The 21735-nt window shown below is 43.6% G+C and overlaps 1 protein-coding gene across 2 annotated transcripts in view; it reads right to left on the bottom strand.

The window, feature by feature from the left end:
* Positions 1-21735, bottom strand: part of VWA3B (von Willebrand factor A domain containing 3B) — a gene marked incomplete at both ends in the record, with an annotated part of 205589 nt that overhangs the window by 116434 nt on the left and 67420 nt on the right. For both annotated transcript variants that reach the window (XM_082851818.1, XM_082851817.1), the window contains one exon: positions 12356-12481. In XM_082851818.1, the coding sequence (XP_082707944.1) occupies positions 12356-12481 (126 nt within the window). The remainder of the gene's footprint in view (positions 1-12355; positions 12482-21735) is intronic.

The raw sequence follows: 21735 nt of genomic DNA, 5'->3' as shown, positions 1-21735 counted from the left end.
GGAAGGAGGGAAGGAAGGAAGGAGGGAAGGAAGGAAGGAGGGAAGGAAGGAAGGAGGGAAGGAAGGAAGGAGGGAAACAGAAGAGAAGAGAAGGAAAGAGAGAGAGGGAGGGGGGAAGAATTGAGGACAGCTGGGAAGGGAGAGAGAGGAAGGAGAAAGGGGGCAACTGCCAGGGAAAGAAATCCGGACGCTCCTGCTGGTGAGATGGGTGAGATTTCAACAGGCTCAGCAGGCAGCAGCTGGTAGGACTGAGGGTTCTCTGAAGGTGGGATGATGAGGTCCACCTGGGTCGGGAGCCCAAGAGACAGGTGTTGACAGCTGGCTCAGGAGAGTAGACTGTCTCCGGGCAGTTACACACTTTGTTCACTGCACTTGCTGACTGACTGATATCTTCTGTTCATTGACACTTGTTAAAGCACCGAGGGCTGAGCATGTTTGCCTGGCACTGGGAGGGGAGCCAAGCCAGAGGGAGGAGGAGATGGAAGGGCAGAGAAAGGTACCCACTGATATTCTGCACAACTGATTCACCGGGCAGATTGGGGTAAAGGTTCTCTGGAGTGCCCCAGGGGGTGCACACACGAGGGCAGGGGTACAAGGAGATGCAGTGACGTGCCTGAAGTCACATCTCTAATATGTGCCTGAGTCCAAACTGGCAGCTATAGAGTCTGCCCCGAGTGGACTGTTGAATAATCTTGGGAGTGATGATTAGCGTGTGCAACCATTACGTTCATGGGAGATTGGGAAAGAATCTTGATGAAGTCTAGGTCCTTTCTCCCCTGAAAATGATTTTTACTTCCTACTTGTAATGCTTGTAAAAATCAAAGTAGAATCTGTTGAAAAGAAGGGTTCCATGGTTTATGCAACTTCAATAAACCAGCAAAAAAACGATCCCAACCCTGAGTTCTCTAACTCCTATAGTCTTCAGGGGGTGTAAGCAGGAGGGGAAGGAAGTTAAATGAACAAAGAGGCAAAAAAGAAGCAGATGTAAAAATAAAGAACATAAAGCACGGATAATGGATAGGATGTGGGAGAGGAGCTAATGCCTCTCAAAGATATCGTTCTGTTTTCTAATTTTTTTTTCTTCTGCCCCGTGATTCTGAAAGAAGGAAGCTTAAAAAAAATTACGAGTAGGCTGTGGATGAGGCAGCTGCAGGAAGAATGTTTACTTTGTGATGATACCTGCAACTAGACACTGAGAGATAAGGAGCAATAGCTCATGACAAACCTGCATGAAGGCTGAGAAGAACCCACCAGTAGAACACGGACTCCAAGAGAAGAATTTCGAAAGCCACACATTTCATGTGTCTATGTCTAAAATGACATTGAAAATAAATTGAAAATAGCTGAGGATCAGTGACATAGGCCACAAATTATACCAGAGGCAACTATTTCTTTAAAAGATAGCATGACACGGCAAGAGAAACACAGACCAACTCAAGATGCTTAGTACAAAGTAGAAAAATCAAGATTAAGAAATGAGCAAGGGGGCTTCCCTGGTGGCGCAGTGGTTGAGAGTCCGCCTGCCGATGCAGGGGACACAGGTTCGTGCCCCGGTCCGGGAAGATCCCACATGCCGCGGAGCGGCTGGGCCCGTGAGCCATGGCCGCTGAGCCTGCGCATCTGGAGCCTGTGCTCTGCAACGGGAGAGGCCACAGCAGTGAGAGGCCCGCGTAACGCAAAAAAAAAAAAAAAAAAAAAAGAAATGAGCAAGGGATTAACGGAGTTTGGGAATTTAAGGTTAAGAACCTGAAATTCTTGCGGTAGTGAGAATGGCAACTCTTAGAGTGGGGATACTAGAATTAAACCAAGACAGAGATCTGAATCTGCTTCCCTTGGGAGATTAAAATACTTGCCACTTTTTTGATCTTGCATCAACAGAGAACATGTTTTGTATTATTTTAATCCTTTTAAATTTATTGAGACTTATTTTATTGTCCAACAGATGGTCTCTTCTGGAGAATAATCTGGGTGCATTTGAGAAGAATGTGTATTATAATGCCGTTGCGTGGAACAGGTATCTATAGATATCTATTAAGTCTAGTTGATTTATTGTGTTGTTAAAGTTTTCTATTGATCTTCTGCCTGGTTATTCCATTCTTTTTTTTTTTTTTTTTTTGCCACCTTGCGGCATGTGGGATCCTAGTTCCCTGACCAGGGATCTAACCCGTGCCCCCTGCAATGGAAGCATGGAGCCTTAACCACTGGACCACCGGGGAAGTCCCTCCATCATTATTGAAAGTAGGATATTGAAGTCTTCAACTATTATTGTTGAACTATTTCTCCTTTCAATTTGCCAGTTTTTGCTTAAAGATCTGCTGTTAGGTGCATATATGTTTACAATTATAATACCTTCTTGGTAACTTGACCCTTTTATTATTATCAGATATCTCTTTGTAAAAATTTTTTGTTTTATAATCTATTTTGTCCAAAATTAGCACAGCTACTCCAGCTCTTTGATTGTTACTATTTGTATGTCTTTTTCCATCCTTGACTTTCATCCTATTTGCACCTTTCAATCTAAAGTGTGTATTTTGTAGACAGCATACAGTTGGAACATTTTTTTTTAATCCATGTGTTTATCTCTGCTGTTTAACTGAAGTGTATAATTCATTTTTATGTAATATAGTAAATGATATGGTAGGATTCACATCTGCCATTTTGCTATTTATTTTCTATATGTCTTAAATCTTTTTGTTCCTCTATTCTTCTATTACTGCCTTTTGTGTCCAAAAAGATATTTTCTAGTATACCATTTTAATTCCCTTGGCATTTCTTTTACTAAATTTTTTTGAGTTATATTTTTAGTGGCTGCCCTCAGGACTACACTTAATATCTTAACTTACCACAATCTAGTTCAGATAAATGCCAAATTAATCTCAATAGGTACACAAAAGCTTTGCACCTATATAGCTCCATTCTCTCCCCACTCCTTGTGCTGTTATTCTCATATAAATTATATCTTTATACATTATGTGCCCATCAACACATATTTATAATTATTGCTATGTGCAGTTGTCTTTTAAATCAAATAGGAGAATAAGTTCAAACAAAAGCTACATTTATACTGTCTTTTATATTTACCCATGTAGTTATCGTTTTTTTTTTTTTTTTTTTTTTGCGGTACGCGGGCCTCTCACTGCTGTGGCCTCTCCCGTTGCGGAGCACAGGCTCCGGACGCGCAGGCTCAGCGGCCATGGCTCACGGGCCCAGCCGCTCCGCGGCATGTGGGATCTTCCCGGACCGGGGCACGAACCCGTGTCTCCTGCATCGGCAGGCGGACTCTCAACCACTGCACCGCCAGGGAAGCCCCCCATGTAGTTATCTTTATAATGTGGATTCAAGTTACTCTCTAATACCCTTTCATTTCATCCTTAAAGACTTTCTTTATTATCTTCTATAGGGCAAGTTTTCTAGCAATGAAATCTCTCAGTTTTTGTTTATCTTGAATGTGTTAATCTTTCCTCCTTTTGATGGATAATTTTCCCAGATGTAGTATTCTTCATTGACAGACTTTTTCTTTCCCCACTTTGAATATTTCATCCCACTGCCTCTGGCCTCTATGGTGTCTGATGAGAAATCAGCTGTTAATTGTACTGAGGATCACTTGCATGTGATGAGTCACTTGTTTCTTGATGCTTTCAGGAGTCCCTTTTAGGGCCTGGTGCTTTCTGTTGTGGACAGTTGTTTGTTATTGATTCCATTTCTTTAACAGATATAGGCCTATTAAGATTGTTTGTTTCTTCTTGTGGGAGATTTGACAGATTGTGCCTTTCAAGGAATTGGTCCATTGCATCCAGGTTATCAATTTTGTAGGCACAGAGTTGTTCATAATATTCCTTTACTATCCTCTTAATATGGGATCCCTAGCGATGTTTCCTCTTTCATCGCTGATATTTGTAATTTGTGTGTTTTCTCTTCCGTTCTTAGCTAGCCTGACTAAAAGTTTATGGATTTTATGGATCTTTTCAAAGAACCAGAGCCAGCTTTTAATTCTGTTGATTTTCTTTACAGATTTTGTTTTCAACGTCATTAATATCTGCTCCAGTTTTTATCATTTTTTTCTTCTGTGTACTTTGCATTTAATTTGCTCCTCTTTTTCTAGCTTCCTAAGGTGGAAGCTTATTGACTTTGGATCTGTTTTCTCTTTTAATTTAATTGCATTCAATGCTATAAATTTCCCTCTAAGCACTGCTTTTGCTGCATCCCACAAATCTTGATAAGTTGAATTTTTATTTTCACTTAACACAGTCACTTTCTAACATGATTCTAGCTTTGACATTTCATCATATCTTGTATCACATTCCAATAACCTTCCTGAATTAAATGCACCACATCTACAGAATCCTAATGAAATAATTCTTCTTCCACATTTTGGGGGGATTTTTTCAGTGAGAGCCTTAACACTGATTTGTGGAAGCATTACATGCTACTCTTATGCAGATGTTTTTATGTTTGTGTTTTTTGTCTAGAAAATACAGAGCTCACTACACATGAGAAAACGTATGCTTGAGTTAAACAAAATACTGGCCCTTTCTAGCACTCTCACTTGCTCCTTATTAATCAGCTTCGTCAATATTCATCTAGAAGCTTAGCTTTGACACCTATATCTCCTTTAACCCAAGTCCTGCCAGGTTCAATGTTTGAATTCTCCCTCAGATCTGCCCACTTAGCATCATCTTCACATACTATCACCCTAGTCCAATATTCTTTCATTTCTTATCTATATTAACATCCTAACTCTCTTCCCTCATCCTCACTTGGTCCCTCCCCTCCAATCTTTTCCCACACAATAGTCAAAGTGGTTTTTTTCTAAATACAAATCTGATCTTATCATTCCCTTGCTTAAAAGCTTCCACTGGGTTCCCACTGGTCTGAAATTAAGAACTGACTTCTCGGGCTTCCCTGGTGGCGCAGTGGTTGAGAGTCCACCTGCCGATGCAGGGGACACGGGTTCGTGCCCCGGTCTGGGAAGATCCCACATGACACGGAGCGGCTGTGCCCGTGAGCCATGGCCGCTGAGCCTGCGCGTCCGGAACCTGTGCTCCGCAACGGGAGAGGCCACAACAGTGAGAGGCCCGCGTACCGCAAAAAAAAAAAAAAAAAAGAACTGACTTCTCATGCCATGGACTCCAGACCCAGCATGGTCTGGTCCTTAGGTACTTTTCCAGACTCATCACAGGCCAATTGCTAACTTGAATTCTGAGCTCTGGCCACACTCATCTTTTCCAGCTCTACTAAAGTGCCATGCTCCTTCCCGCCTCAGGACCTTTGCATGCGCTATTCTGTTGCCTAGCGTAAATTCTTCCCTTACTCTCACCCTTCATCTCATTAACTCACCCCCTCAAGCCTCAGATATCAGCTCCAATGTTATTTCCTCAGCGAGGCTTTCCTTTACCCCAAAAACCTCAGGAGCTCACACCTTTCCTTAGTCATACTTCCCCAGGTGGGAATTATACTTCCATGTGCTTCTGATTTTCTACCCTTCCTGAACAAGAAATGGTACAAGATCCTGCTTTATTAGGGGCCATTCCATGTCTGTTTTTGGTCATTATACTCACTGTCTAGCACAGAGCTACGTATAGTGAGCATTCAATAAACAAAAGAATAAATAAATGGATCAAGCTTTTTTATGCTGTCATTACATTCTATGGCCGGCACGGTTCTGAGTGTTTTACATATATTTTCTCATTTAATTCTCACAGCAGCACATTGGGTAGGTATTACCATTATCCCAATTTTGCAAATAAGGAAACTGAGGCACAGATAATAAATGTCTTGTCCAGGGTCACACAGGAGTGGGCAGAGCCAAGATTAATGTCTTTGTAACTCCAAACCTGTGTACTTCACCATCACCAATGACTACAGGGAAATCCAGCCAGTTATTTAATACAATGCCAATAAAAATGAGCATTATCTCTTTCTCCACTTGTTAAAAAAAAATGCTCAAAACTCCCGTAGAGCTCCTTGACGGAACTTCCTACAGAGCCTGAGTGGACCTTTTGCCTTTTCCTTGTCTTTTGACATTGAGTTTGATATTCTGAACCAACCAAGTATGCGGAGTCCAGCTTCGGCATCACTACACAACATGATTAGACTAATTATCTCTAGTGAGTCACAAAATGTCTGTGAAGGTTACTGCAAATGTAGAGTTCCTGAAATGCTTTGAGCTGAAGCATCATCCAAAGAAGAGTAAAGTCTCCCTAACTTTGGACAAATTCCTGAACGTTTTGTGAGAAAGGCCATATTATCGTTTGAGAGCCATACCTGGCACACACACAGACACATACACAAACACATAGAATGCTCGTATATGCCAACACCAATGTCTCTGAACAGCTCAGCACTTCAGGAGAGATGCACAGCCTCCTGTGTTACTTTATTAAGAGCTGTGTTAAGGTATAATTGATCATTGATAACAATAAACCATATACATTTAAAATGTACAAACTGGTAAGTTTTGCCATATGCATGGTTAGGTTTCTGTCAATCATTTTGCTATTTGTTGTCTATTGGCCCCATCTGTCCTTAATTCTCTCTCTTTTTTTCCTGACAGCTTTTGGATTGAGTATTTTCAAATCCAATTTATCTTGTTTGTTGGCTTGCTTTGTTATTTAGTGGTTATTTTAGTTTATAGTACACATGTTCAATGTATCATGGTCTAATTTCAATTGATATTATATCACCCCACACATAGTGTAAGAACCTTACAATAGCATATTTCCATTTCTCCCCTCCTGGATTTTTTTTTTTTTTTTGCAATGCAGTGGTTTGCTGTTTTTACAATTGTGGTAAAATACACATAACACAAAGTTTATCACTGTAACCAGTTTCAGGTGGCATTAAGTACGTTCACACTGTTGAATCACCATCACCACCATCCAACTCCAGAACTTTTACAGTATCCCAAACAGAAACTCTGTACCCATTAAATGACTCCCTCCATTCCCCAATCCCACCAGCCCCAGGTAACCACTTTTTGGGTCTGGCTTTTCACTTAGCATAGTGTTTTCAAGGTTTACCTGTGTTGTAGCATGTGTCAGAGTTTCCTTCTTAAAGCTGAATAATATTCCATTGTCTGTATATACCACCCTTTGTTTATCCAGTCATCTGTTGGTGGACTTTTGGGTTGTTCATCCTTGGAACTTATGAATAATGCTGCTATTCCCCTCCTGCTTTTATGCTACTATTGTCATACACTTAACTTTTATATACATGGTATAAACCCCACAGTACACTGTTATTATTTTTGCTTAAACAGTCAACTGTCTTTTAACGGTATCTGAATAGAAAAATACCACCTATTTACCCATGCAGTTATTCCCAGTGTCCTTAACTCCTTTGTGTAGGACCATGTCGCCATTCATTTCTTTCCATATCAAAGTATTACATGCTCCTTCTGCCTGAAGGATTCCCTCTAACTTTTCCTGCAGTGCAGATGAGCTGATAATAAATTCTTTCAGCTGTTGTACATTTGAAAATGTCCTTATTTTGCCTTTGTTTTTGAAAGATATTTTCACAAAATATAGAATTCTAGATTGAGAGTTTAAGGTACTGAATGAAAAAAAATAAGATGTCACTCCACTGTCTTTTCACGTGCAACAAGAAATCTGCTGTCATGCTTATCTCTGTTCCTTTTACAGAAAATGTCTTTTTTGCTCTGCTTGCTTTTAACATTTTCTCTTCCTTAGCGGTTTCAAGCAAATTGATTGTGATGTCCTTTGGTACAGTTCCCCTCATCTTCTTGTACTTGGCATTCATCGAATTTCTTGGATCTCTAAGTTATAATTTTCATCAAATTTGGAAATTTTTCAATCTTTATTTCTCCAAATATATTTCTGTTCTCCCTCCTCCCCTCTCCTCAGGAATTCCATCTACATTTGTTTACTTGAAGTCGTCCTACAGTTCACTGACGCTCTTTTGTTAGTTGTTCTTATTTTTTATTATTGGTTTTTTTTTCTCCGTATGTCTCATTTTGGATAGTTTCTATTGCTATGCCTTCAAGATCACTAATCTTTTTCCCTGCAATGTCTAATCTGCCATTGATCCCATTCAGCATGTTTCCAAGTAAGATATTTTCTTCCCTAAAAATTTTCATCTCTAAAAGTTCAACATGTATTTTTTAAAAATACTTCCCTGTCTCCACTTAACTTTTTGAACATATGGAATACAGTTGTAACTGTTTAAATGTCTTTTTCTGCCAATTCTAACATCTGTGTCAGTTTTCTTCTTTTCACGCCTAGTAAACTTTGATTGGATACCAATTGTTGTGAATTTTACCTTGTTAGGTACTGGATAATTTTATATTCTTATAAATCTTCTTGAGCTTTGTTCTGAGATGCAGTTAAGTTACCCATAAAGAACTCTCTACTTTCATGTCTTGCTTTGATGATTTCTTAGAAGGGCCCAGAGCTCAGTTTAAGGCTAGTCAGTCCCCATTACCGAGGCAAGACCTTCCCAAGTAGTCTACCCAGTGCTCTGTGACTTATAAATTTTTCCAATCAGGCTGGTAAGAACAGGCACTGTTCCTGGCCCTGTGTGAGCTCTAAACCCTTTCTTTCTAATTCTTTCCAATGGATCTTCCCCAGCCTCGGGTAGTTTCCTTATAGAATGATCAATATTGAGCAGAAACCACAAGAGGGGCTCTTTGCAGATTTTCCAGAGTTCTCTCTCTGTGCATCTCTCTCCTCTCTGGTACTTTGTCCCGTGAAATCTTGATATCTTGATCTCCCTGGACTCCTAATTCTGTCTCTCAAACCTGGAAGTTTGCTCTGCTCTACCTGGCATCCTTCTCCCTACACCATGGCCTGGAAACTCTCTCAGAGCACTAAGCATTAAAGCTGGGACAATCAGAGTTTACCTTGGATTTTCCTGTATCTCAGAGACCACTGGCCTTGGTTGCTTGGTGTCAAGCGCCTTTAAAAACCGATGTTTCATATATTTTTGTCAGTTTTTTTTTCCCCTCAGGGAATTATCATGCACTGCTCTTGGTAATTAAAAGAGGTCAAAATTACCAACGGCCAGATTGTGTGGCCTCCCCATCTTCTTATTCCAGGTATCAGGCTGATGAGTCATCCCTGCCAGGAACTGCCCTCCCGGTCCTGGTCCTATAGGTGCCAGTTGGTCCCTGAATCAGTGCACCCAGTCCAGGGGGCAGATGGGGGCCGCTATGTCCAGGAAGGAAGACTTTGTCTAATTCACAGGAAGGTTCCACGTGTAATGACAGCTCACCTGATCTCCTCCATCCTACCCTTCCCCTCTCCAGATGGCTACCATATCTCCTCTGGCCTGCGGGCCCTGGGCAGCCAAACATGGAAAATGGCTGCTGCCCTCACACAAAGCAGACGCAGGGTCTTGGGCTGACACAGGCTTTGCTTCAATAACATTGGGCTGTGGGCGGCAACGGGGGCAAGTCAGATGCTACATGTGGCCTTTGGGGCCAAAGCAAGGTTACAAAAGCTTCTTTTGGTATCCAACAGTGGAAAGGTCCTGACCAAATTTTCCTTTTTAAATAGAAATGGTAGGGGCTTCCCTGGTGGCGCAGTGGTTAAGAATCCACCTGCCAGTGCAGGGGACACGGGTTCGAGCCCTGGTCTGGGAAGATCCCACATGCCGCGGAGCAACTAAGCCCGTGCGCCACAGCTATTGAGCCTGAGCTCTAGAGCCCACGAAATACAAGTACTGAGTCCACGTGCCACAACTACTGAAGCCCGCACGCCTAGAGCCCATGCTCTTCAATGAGAGAAGCCACCAAAATGAAAAGCCCGTGCACTGCAACGAAGAGTAGCCCCACTCGCTGCAACTAGAGAAAGCCAGTGTGCAGCAACAAAGACCCAATGCAGCCAAAAATAAAAATAAATTTAAAAAAATAGAAATGGTACATTTAAAGCATCTTTTGGGACTTCCCTGGTCGTCCAGTGGTAAAGAATCTGCCTTCCAATGCAGGCGACGCGGGTTCAATCCCTGGTCGGGGTACTTGGTTCCCACATGCTGCGGGGCAGCTAAGCCCGCATGCCACAACTACTGAGCTCGTGTGCCTCAGCGAGAGAGCCTGTGCGCCACAACTAAGACCCGATACAGCCCCCCAAAAAAAAAGCATGTTTTGAAAGTTTATGCTTGGAGTTATTTTGGTTTTTAGTTCTATGTGTGTATTAGATTGAAACAAAGGGATGACAATCTATCTTTCTAAAGATTACAGAGGCCAATAGCTCTTCTGTTTCCTTTAGAAACAACATCTAAAAACCTTCTGTTAACCCTCAAGATTACCCCAAGCTTCAATATTCCCTCTGTTTGTCTGCTCAATATGCCATAACAAAATACTAAAGACCGGGTGGCTTAAACAACAGAAGTTTATTTTCTCACAGTTCTGAAGGCTGGAAGTCCAAGATCAAGGTGCCTACAGGTTTGGTTTCTGGTGAAGCATCTCTTCCTGGCTTGTAGATGGCAACCTTCCAGCTGTGTCCTCATGTGATGTGTGAAGAGAGAGAGGTCTCTAGTGTCTCTTTCTCTTCTTATTAGGACACCAGTTCTATTAGATTAGGGCCCCACCCTTACGATCTCATGTAACTTTACCTCCTTAAAGGCCCTTTCTCCAAATATAGACACACTGGGGTTAGGGCTTCAACATCTGAATTTGGCGGGACAGATTTCAGTCCATAGCACTCCCCCAGACACCTTAGCAGCGAGTATTTGTCTGGCATGAATGTTTGCCTTATCCCAGGTCCCCTGCTTCATTTTCATTCTCTCAGGATGACAGAGGACTCTCTGAGTCCTTGACTCTAAGCTCACGCTGAGGGGGGACGGGTGTCACCACAAGTGAGCAGCCCCTCCAGACAAGCCTGATTGGGCCCCTCCTTGGAAACCCCAGACAGCTGGTCCTGGGGAAGCAACTGCAGCTGCTGCTGCCCCAGACCCAAGTCAGGACACCCACTCACAGGAAAAAGCCACTGTTGCCAGGAATTTATTAAGTCGCACAGGGCAAGCTCACCCATGCCTTCTACCTCCTCCTCCCTCTACTCGTGTCCCCTTCCCCGCTTCTCCTCTTCAACTGCATCCCTGACCCCAGCCAGCCTGGCCTTCTTGCTCTCCTCCCCTATTGATGCCTCTGTAACACAGGCAGGGTACCAGGAGGCAATACAGCGTGGCAGGGGCTTCCAAACTTTGCTGCACATTAGGATTGCCTGGGGAACTCTCAAAACTCCCAATGTCCAGATTGCATCCTTTATGGATTCAATCAGAACGTCTGGGTTGGGAGCCAGACATCAGTATTTTTACTGAAGAACTAGGTTTTGAATCCTGGCCTCATTACTTCTAGCATGGCCTTGGGCAAGTTACTTAACCTTAAATGGAGATAAAAGTAGCAGCTATCCTATAAGATTGTGGTAACGATGAAATGAGCTAATACTTGTGAAGTGCCTAGAACAGTGCCTGACGTGTAAGGTATGTGCTTTGTTAACTACTGTTATTACCAGCCGTGCCCTAAATGAAACCAGTCCCCTACAGAGGAAAATCCTTTACTAACTCAAGAACTCAGGACGAAGAATCAGTATTCTCACTGCCCTAACTGTGAAAGAGAAAAGATGGAGCTAACATTTACTGAGTACCTGTTTGGTGCAAAGCATGCATTATTTTACTTAATTTTTACAATAATCTCTTAAGACTGATGTTATCATTATTTAACAGGAGAATAAACTAAGGCTCAAAGAGATAGACTCAGGTTAATCTAGTGATGGAGCTGGGATTTACAACCAGATTTCTCACTCCAAACCCAGGTTCCTCTGAATCCTCTTTTCAACTGGATCTTGACCTATGGACTTCCGTGTTTGTCTCTGCATAGCCTAATTTTAGCAAAAATCCTGAGAAGACAGTTTACCAGGATCCCCCACCCACCATACCTGAGCAAATTCCTCATTCCCCCTGTCCCCCAGGTGATGTCTGATCACCCCGGCCCACCTTCAGCAAGAATCCTGTCAGATAGGTTTAGCCAGAAATCCCCTTTTAACCCTGATGTTTCTTCTTGGTAATTTTCCACCCACCAACCCTCCACCCTGCTCCTTGCCTGTAAATCCCCACTGGTCCATGTTTATTCATAACTGAGCCCACTTCCATACTGAGGTCTCTTTTCCCCTCTTGCAATAGTCCCTGAATAGAACTCTGATTTTGCTTTGACAAACTGCAGACACACACACACACACACACACACACACACACACACACACGGAGCACAGCAGAGCTCTGCAGAGTCCCCTCAGGAGCTGGGCTAAGGAGCTCTCCTTGGTAAGGAACATGGAAACAGCCCCCATCCCCAACCAGTAGCAGTTATGACTCTTTTACACTCGTGCCCGTAAACAGCACCCACCGTGATCTGTTGTGGCCACGTCGGTATTGGGAGGCTCAGCCACCAGACTCTGGATCTGGGCCAACGTGCTGCTGGCTTCCTGCATCTCCCTCCAGATGAGAAACACGTCCTCTCTGACCCCAGCTCCTGGAAGGGAAACACATGTGAGCAGGCAGCTGTGGAAGGCCCCAGAATGCTCTGGTGGTCCTAGCAAGCCTGACACAGCCCGGCCAAGTTTCTAGAATATTTCTGAACACCCTCTTCCATTTGCTCCACTAACGTCTTTCTGAGATTCAGAAGTGAGATCCCTAAGAAAATGCTGTCATCTCAAGAAATCGTAAGTGCAGACCTTAGGAGGTAATAAATCCTTATAAAGTAAATATCTGTGGCAGCCAGGATATTTTAAGATGAATTTATTGATAATACTCAAATAAGATAAAGAATAAAAATATTCAAAGGCACCCAATAAAAGCCAGGGTGATCACTGTGAGCAAGGGAAACACAACGGTATATGGAAGTAACAACCCCTCACCTCTCTTGATTAAGCTGAGATTCCCTGCTTCTTTGAAACCACCTTCACAACTCTATTTTTCCCTAATGTAATAACAATTCTTTGGCTTCCTTTTCTGGACCTCTCCTGTCTCAGTTAAGGGTTTGGTTTGGCTGTATGACATTTTTTTTTAATGATATGGCTTAATTAATATAGACATTTATATCATTTTAGCAATCAGTCAATAGATGTTCATCCCATGGGTAAGAAGTCCAAGGCTGGGACAGAGGCTCTGCCTCCACCAGGATCCTGGCTCTAATAGATTAGTAACCTCCAGAGGTTAAGGAGGGTGTAGGAGCAGGAGGGGGATGGGTATGACGATAAGATGCAACACGTGGGAACCTGGGGTGGTATCCTGAGAGCATCAATATCGATATCCTTGTTGTGATACCATCCTATAGTTTTGCAAGATGCTACCATGGGGGAAACCCAGTAAAGAGCATGTGGGCATTTCTGTTATTTCTTACAACTGTATGGGAACCTACAGTTCTCTCCACCAGAGCCCGCTGTGCATACGAGGCCAGCAGTGACTCTAACAGGCAACCGTGCTTAGAAGATGCCACTCACCCATTTTCAGTGGCAGCCACGGGCCCAGCCGCCAGCCTGGCACCACTCACGGCATCGTGGGGGCTACAGGGGAGTCCCTGCTCTGGGGTGCTTCTAAAAGGTTGCTCAGACAAGAATTTAGCAGACGTATTCTCTAGTTTTAAAGACTCCATTCCAGTAAAAGTTTATTTAAAAACAAACATGCACAAGAAATCTACTTCACAGACTGTGTACAGTCGGCTCAGAGAACACTGATGCTGTTATTACTTAAGTAAGCTGAGTCCCAATTCTCTAATGATAAACACCTTTTTGGGGTACCTGCTACGTGCCTGGCATTGTGCTTAGGCCTTTCAAAACATTTTCTCATCTCTCTTCACAATTCTCCAGGCAAATTCTATTCCTGTCCCCATTTCCCAGCTGTGTAAACTGAGGTGGAGCTAGTTAGTTGTCCAAGGTCATACCCTCAAGAGTGGCAGAGCAGGGTGTCAAACCCAAGTTGGTGTAAGTGTACCAACTCAGCCACCCTGACTAGGTGTCCTGGAAAAGGGACGGCTGGTTTATAGAGGTCCCTACCCAAGCTGCTGATGGCATCCCACTGAACAGTCCACAGATGCCTGAGATCCCACAACCACAGAGAAAGAGAATAGCCATCAGGTGTAGGGGCCGCCCCAGGAGATTCGTCCACCCTGGGCCAAAAGACTGACCTTAAGCTACCAGGGCAGACCAGAGTTGATGTTTCTGACTTTTAAAATGTAGTCCGGAAGGGTGGGGCGGAATTAAGGGAAACCAGAGCTCTGGCCCTCCTGAAGTTGGCCAGATCAAGTGAGAGAGTATTAACAGCTATATTTATTAAGAAGCAAGTGACAAGCCCGGACAGAGATGGATGGCCACCAGGGCTCCACAGCCATCAATAGCCCGAGGAGTGAAACGTGATGAGTACCCAGCTCCACGCGGGAACTCCAAACATATCGCAGGCTGCTACCCATTGCAAACCTGGAGCCCCCAGGATTTTCTGACCCTGTGAAAGCAAAACTGGCTTCCAGCTGCTTGCTTTAGCCTGGAGGTGTTAAGTAGCAGAATTCTCTCTTTAAAAGTTTCAAATGAGTCAAGGCTTTCCATTTCCCCCAGGCTTGTCAATAACATCTTCAGAAGGAGTAGACTACTCCTTCAGCCTCAAAGGAAAAACTTCCAAGGAAATACAGTTGCCGCTGGCTGATCCACAGACAGGAAAGTGCGTTTAAGGGGCAGCAGTGACCTGGGATGTGCTCTCCTGAGCAAGCAGTCATCAGACTCTCACTCCACTGGTTTAGTCGTTATAATCAGGCAGCTACAGATTCCTACGCTGGTGATCAGAAAACAAAACAACTCAAAACTACCCATTTAACTTGGTTTGCTTTAAGAACAAAACATAATGAAACAAAACCAGCTAGCGGACAAGAAAAACCACAGGCAATAAAAAGCCTAACTTAGGGCTTCCCTGGTGGCGCAGTGGTTGAGAGTCCGCCTGCCGATGCAGGGGACGCTAGTTCATGCCCCGGTCTGGGAGGATCCCACGTGCCGCGGCGTGGCTGGGCCCGTGAGCCATGGCCGCTGAGCCTGTGCATCCGGAGCCTGTGCTCCGCAACGGGAGAGGCCACAACAGTGAGAGGCCCGCGTACCGCAACACACACACACACACAAAAAAGCCTAACTTAGAAGGTAGAGGTTTTATTTCAAGTTATTCGACAGGCAGTCAGGAAGGGCTGCCATTTTTATCTGGGTCATTTCTAAGGACCTTAGCTGGGAAATCAGACGGCTACAGCCAAGGAGGACAGCCCCACTGGAAACAGAAGAGCGTGGAGGACAAGGCACAGGAGATTGCAGTATTCAGAGAGCTTTGTGAGTTTGAAGTTCTCCAGGCCAAACCAGAAAGGAGATGAAACCACAGCGGATCCTGCCGCGCACAGAGACAGGATATGGTTCCTCAGACAGACACCCAGGTGACCTAAAAGATCCTCCAACCCCAGCTGCCCCCTCCCACCCCAACCCCTGACATCCCCCATAGGCCTTGTGGTGACCACTTGAAGGCTCACAGAATGCTGACACTAGCTGGAGGTGATGTCACATCAAGCTGCTGTTTGTTGTCAGCACCCAGTACTGACTGGCTTGTTTAACATACGAAGGAGACCCACCTGCCACCAAACACCACCTCCCTGTTAAATCTTGCTTGTCTCACTTGTAGGATAAAGTCCAGTTGTCAGAGTCCAAGTCAGTCATCTATTCACGTGGCAAATATTTGTTGAACACTTAGTATATGTGGTGGGTGGGCACTGCCAGTGAACCCTGAGCTGGCATTCAAATCCAGGGTTCAAGGCCCCCGCCATGACACCCCCTCTAACAGTCTGTCACCATGAACCCAGCCCCTGGGTTGGGATGAGAGCACCATCCTCCCAGCCCTCCAGGGCCCCTGCACTCCCGTGTGCCACCTATCAGGGGGCTCAGAGCCCTCCACTGCACTCACCCAGCCCCACCCTTCATTCAAGGCAGCAGCCTGACTCCACCATCAAACTCTGCCCCGCCACCCCAGGAAACAGCCATCTGCCTCCTGTTCCTTTTCAATTCCCATGAAATGAACCAGCCACAGCCACTGCTCTCGGTGCTTTTGCTGCCAGGACACATGCAATTAAAGAGGCTGGCGCCATATGCAATTCCTGGCTGCCTGGCCGGCCAACCTCCAATTCCAAAGAGCATAAAGAAGCATCAGCTGGAGATGGTGAATTAGTGTATCCAGACCTTGAATTCAGGCTCATTTAAGTCAATCCTTCACAAACACGAAGCTTTATTTTTAGTAAGCAGCTGCTTACAGCACAGCTCACCACTCAGCGGTGGGTCCAGGGCCATCCTGGGGCCGAGAGCTGTGATCTACAGCTTTCCTGCAGTATCAGTCTGCTGTGTTGGATTACGATTTATGTTTGCAAGGGCAGAATGTCTCTTCTCTCTTTGTATCCTCCACGGCACTCAGCACAGGGTCCAGGGTTTCCAGTAAGGATTCCTATCCTTCCTTCTTTTCATTTTTCTTTATTACAAAGAAACAATGACGGAGCACCTAATGCATTCTTTCCTCGAGGGATTGCTCTGTCCCATAACCGACAACCCCCAATAATGCAAGAAACTCTTCTAAATGGTAACAGATTTATATCATTTGAGCATATGGCTATACCCTAGGTGTTCCAGACATTAACAGTGACATGCCCTAGAGCAGTAAGTCATTTCTTTTTAGGTCCTCGTGCCACAGCAAGGCAAGGTCCCCACCCCCTCACCCCCATATCTGAAATATTAGCAATACCAGGGGCAGGAAGGGAAGGGCTATTAAATTAAATTAAAACCACCCTCAGCAACCGTGAATCCCAGACCACCCCCCCGAGTCCTGCTGTGGCCTTTTCCCCATTGCCGGGACTCCTGGGGGAAGAACTGGCCCCCCTGGGTGGAGACTCTGCTGACTGCCTGAGCCCTAAATGCCTACTCGGTCTTGAGGATCTGAAAGAGTTGAATATGACTATAAAAGGCAGTATTTTCAGGAAAACACAGCACCTCTATTTTCAGAAAGTGATATAACATTTAAAAATAATAATAAACAATGAGGTAATTAAAATCCCCAGAGACCTAAAATTACAACATGCATCTGGTAAAAGGGTGTATATTACATCCATAAAGGGATTGAAAGTGGTGAAATCAGTAGTTTTTGTTGTAATGGAAGCATTCCCAGTTCCTTGTTTTAATTACATATTAAGATATTTCGCTCAGTCTCGCCCTATGGAAATTAACCATTAATTAATTTAAAGCAAATAGAGTCATTCCACCATCTTGATAAATGTCTAATGTTTTCTTGGGACAAGGAATATATGTGTTTCACAAACGTCATGATGCCTTAAAAGCAGTTTCAAATATCAAGTATGGACAACTCTTAATAGGCGGCTATGGTACCATCTCCTGGGGCCTCTTTCTTCTAAATATAACACTGTACAATGCAAATGGAATGCAGTCTAATTGTCCAATATTCACATAGAAAACCTGTATATAAACCATAACTCTTCTCCCCATGGTAGAGAGCAAGTGTTCCACAAAACTCAGTAAGAAGCATGACCCCAGACTCTGTGGGCTACTAGCAAACAGGTGATAAAGACACAGGCACAAGAATAGAGAAGCAATATCTAAAGAGAAAATGCCCAAAATGCCCACGAATAAAGTTTAGCTGCATAAATCTATTCTATTTAGAATTGCTAATGCCGTTCAGAAGACACCAACTCAAAGGTAAGTGTTTTAATGAAATGGTAAATTCGAAGGAACTTTATGAGTTTCCTTTAGAGCAAAGTTATCAAAGTTTTTGTTTTTCAGCTTTCCTAATCACATAAAAGGCCTGCACTTCTTTTGGTTCTAAGGGACTTACAGTGCCCAAAAGAATTATAAGATGCTCACAGGGCTGCTCACTGATTTCTGTCAACCAACTCTGAACCCAGAGAAAAACAGTAAGGCTAGGACTGTTGTTTTGCGGGAGTGATCCCACGCTAGTATCTGCTCTGCCTCCTGCCCTCAATGGAAACCCGTTTTGGGGATGGTAGGTCACATGGGCTACTGGGGACTGGGTCTCACTCACATAGAGGGGTCTCTTCCCAGCTCTGCCAGGTCATTCAGGAATGAGTAAGTTTTAGGAGACTCATTATTTCACTCTAAACTCACAAGAGACTAACCTAGAAACCAGGAAGCCAATCATTTAAAAATATCCTTTTCACAACAGGACATCTTCTCGGAGAGTCATCATTCATCATTTCTTCAACAAAACTCAATCAACGCCCATGATATCTGGGCACTGGAAATACAGAGTGAATAGGAGACAGTGTGAGCTTTGAAGCGGCTCCCCCTCCAGGGTGGTCTTCCCAAAGTGTGGTCCTCAGAACTTGTGTCAGAACCCCCCATCAGCTTATCAAAATGCAGATTCCTAGGCCACGCCCCAGACTCACTCTGAGGGCGGGAATCCAGGAAATTGGACTCTTACAAGCATCCCCGTGAGTCTCTTGCAACAAAAGTTTGCGAAGCTTTTATTTCTATCATTTCTATCCAGCATATGCTTGGAGAAAAAACAAAAAAGTTGGGTGATTTCTGGGAATGGTATTCTAATACCCTGATGTCCCTATTTCTGCCCTAAAGAAATGCTCCTAAAGAGTCAGAGCTCTTTTTTGTGTCTGACCTTCAAGGTGTCAGAGAGTCCCTGACATACCACCTTCCAGATCCCGTTCCAGGCCACTCTCATTGATATGGTTCATGATATTCTACTATTTCTAAGAGTGTCGTTTATTTTAGATGTATTTCATAATGGCTGCTTCCTGCTGATACAAAAAGAGGGAGGAAGGGGGGAAAGTAAAATTGACTTTGTACCTACTATGTGCCAGTCACTATGTTGGGCACTTAAACATACTACTTCATTTGTTCTTACAGCCATCACCCAAGTAGGGCTCATCACTCCCACTTAACAGATGAGCAAACTGCAGTTCAGAGAAGTTAAGGAACTTGCCCAAGGCCACACAGCTAATAAGTGATAAAGTCAGGCTTCAGCCTCAGGTCTGTCTGTCTCCAACTCCCCCTCCCCGTACTCTTCCCATGTGGAGCACTGTCCTTGTATATCCTCAAAAATTACCACAATGCAGGATTTGTGTAAGCAAACCTCATCTGTTATGTACCGGTTGCTTTCAGTTTCCTTCAAGGGGCTTATAGGTTCATCTCTTCCTGGTATGGAAACCACCCAGTTTGTAATTCTGATCTGTAGACGATGATGGTTGGTGAGCTGTATCACCAAGGTCAGGACCTAATACTGCACTCTGCTGAGGTGTAGCACACACCTGCTTGCTTAGCTGTAATCTCCCTGTGCTGGGATGGGCGGTCACCCACTGGCAGGCCCGATGGGTTTTACTAACTCTGAGAGCTCTCCAGGGTTGAGCTTCTACTATCGGCATACTGCATCCCTTATCAAACAGTTATTACTTTGAGGACAGAACTACGTTTATCCCTTTTTGTAACTGCTCTCCTTGGTACATCCCTGACACCTTGTAGGCTGCTCCAGAACATCAGCTTCTTGAAGAGAGGGACCCCCTCTTTTTTCATTGTAACCCCAGAGCTCAGCACAATGCTCCACTTTCAAATAATATATGTGGAGTAGACCCCTCACCTTGAAACCAGAACAAGCGTCTTCAAATGTAAGCAGAAATCTACACTAGCTCTTTTTCCTGGTAATTCAAGTTAATTTTTAAAAGATTTTTCAGAGATTTCTCTATGCTTCAGTGTTTTGTTAGGTGATGCAGGATGTCTGAACCCACTTGATTATTTCAGTGTGATTCTAAGAGAATGATTATCTTGGTGACTAAAGAACTGGGCTGAGCCCACCACGGCCCGGTGCCAAGAGAGGGTTCCAGTGAGCAGTGCAGGGGTCCTGGTGACAGGCTAAGAATAAACAAGGAACCCAGGATTTAAACCCACTATGGGGGAAAAAAATACAGGGGGTCCCTGCCCCTAAAGGGACTTACTCTCTGGTGGGGAAAACTAGACCTTCCTACACATTAGGTGAAGGTGTGAACTAAGGGAACAAGAGGGTTGAGTGTAGGTGGGCAAGTCTTAAATCCTAAACTGAGATCCTGCAGCTGTGATGGGAAGGAGCAACGTTTTTTTCCCACTTTTATTATTTTTTTAAATTAATTTTTACTGGAGTATAATTGCTTTACAATGTTGTGTTAGTTTCTGCTGTACAGCAAAGTGAATCAGCTATACGTATACATATATCCCCTCCTTTTTGTGAAGGAGCAACTTGGAAATCATCAAGCAGAAGCATAATTGATATCCTAAGAGTTTAGGGTTCCCTGAATAGGAAACTTGTCTTTTATTCCTTCTGAATCTCCTCCTCGCCCCTAGGGAGACACTAAAGCACACAGAAGGCGTTTCATAAATGCTTTGCCGACAAGAGGACTGTCTCAAGAAATCCAAGGCAAGCCATTATTAGAAGGAGCAGGACTTCGGAGACAAAGTCTCAGCCTTGTACACTGGAATGTGGCAGCAATTTTGGACGTGCAGCTGCTCCAGCTCCATCCATTGAATTAAACTGAGTTCTAGGGAGCAGAAAGGAGACCTCTGAGAGCACTGCTCTCAGTAGCCCATAAACAGGCACCAGTCAGTGCCTCTATATTAAACTAGAGCTTAGACGCAAAGAAGCCAAGCCAAGCCTGAGTGATGGGCCAGCAAACTTGAAATATCGAATTAAAGATCACAAGTGTCTTCCAAGAATGAGGACTTGGTTGTTTATTCTCCTTAAGCCTGTCAGCCTGAACATACCTTAAAACAAATGAATTTTGGTTTTGTAATACTGAGTTTCGTTCATGCATTTTTCTCCACCAACACACAAAAAATTGCAGTTTCCAAAGGTAGAATCATCAAATTTTTACAGCTACACCATTTTCAGACTTCAGAATAATACTGTTGAGCAGAACAGATTTTCTAACACCATTTTGCCAGAAGTACTGGACACAAACAAAAACACTCTCAGAAAAACACTGTCTTTTCCTATTACCTGAAATTCACTCCTGTTTTCCCCATTTAAAAAAAATTGAAGTATAGCTGATTTACAATGTCAGGCGTACAGCAAAGTGACTCAGTTATACTATACATATATGTGTGTGTATATGCTTTTTCAGATACTTTTCCATTATAGGTTATTACAAGGCATTGAATATAGTTCCCTGTGCTGTACAGTAAGCCCTTGTTGTTTATCTATTTTGTATATAGTCATGTGTATCTGTTAATCCCAAATTCCTAATTGATCCCTCCCCGACCCTTTCCCCCTTGGTAACCATAAGTGTGTTTTCAATGTTTTTGAGTCTATTTCTGTTCTGCAAATAAGTTCATTTGTATCCGTTTTTCATATTCCACATATAAGTGATACCATATTTGTCTTTCTCTGACTTACTTCACTTAGTATGATAATCTCTAGGTCCATCCATGTTGCTGCAAATGGCACTATTTCATTCTTTTTATGTCTGAGTAATATTCCATCATATATATGTACCACATCTTCTTTACCCATTCATCTGTCAATGGACATTTAGGCTACTTCCATGTCTTGCCTATTGTAACTAGTTCTGCTATGAACATTGGAGTAGATGTATCTTTTCAAATTACAGTTTTCATCTTTTCCAAAACTCACTCCTTTTTACTTATTCATTGCAGTCTTTCTCTTATCCCATGAGCAAAATATGGTGATGAGCAACTGAACCTATTTGCCGCTTCT

This window comes from Leucopleurus acutus (assembly GCF_964270905.1).
Source record: "Leucopleurus acutus genome assembly, chromosome: 12".
Taxonomy (NCBI): domain Eukaryota; kingdom Metazoa; phylum Chordata; class Mammalia; order Artiodactyla; family Delphinidae; genus Leucopleurus; species Leucopleurus acutus.
This window is presented reverse-complemented; position numbering and strand designations above follow the sequence as displayed.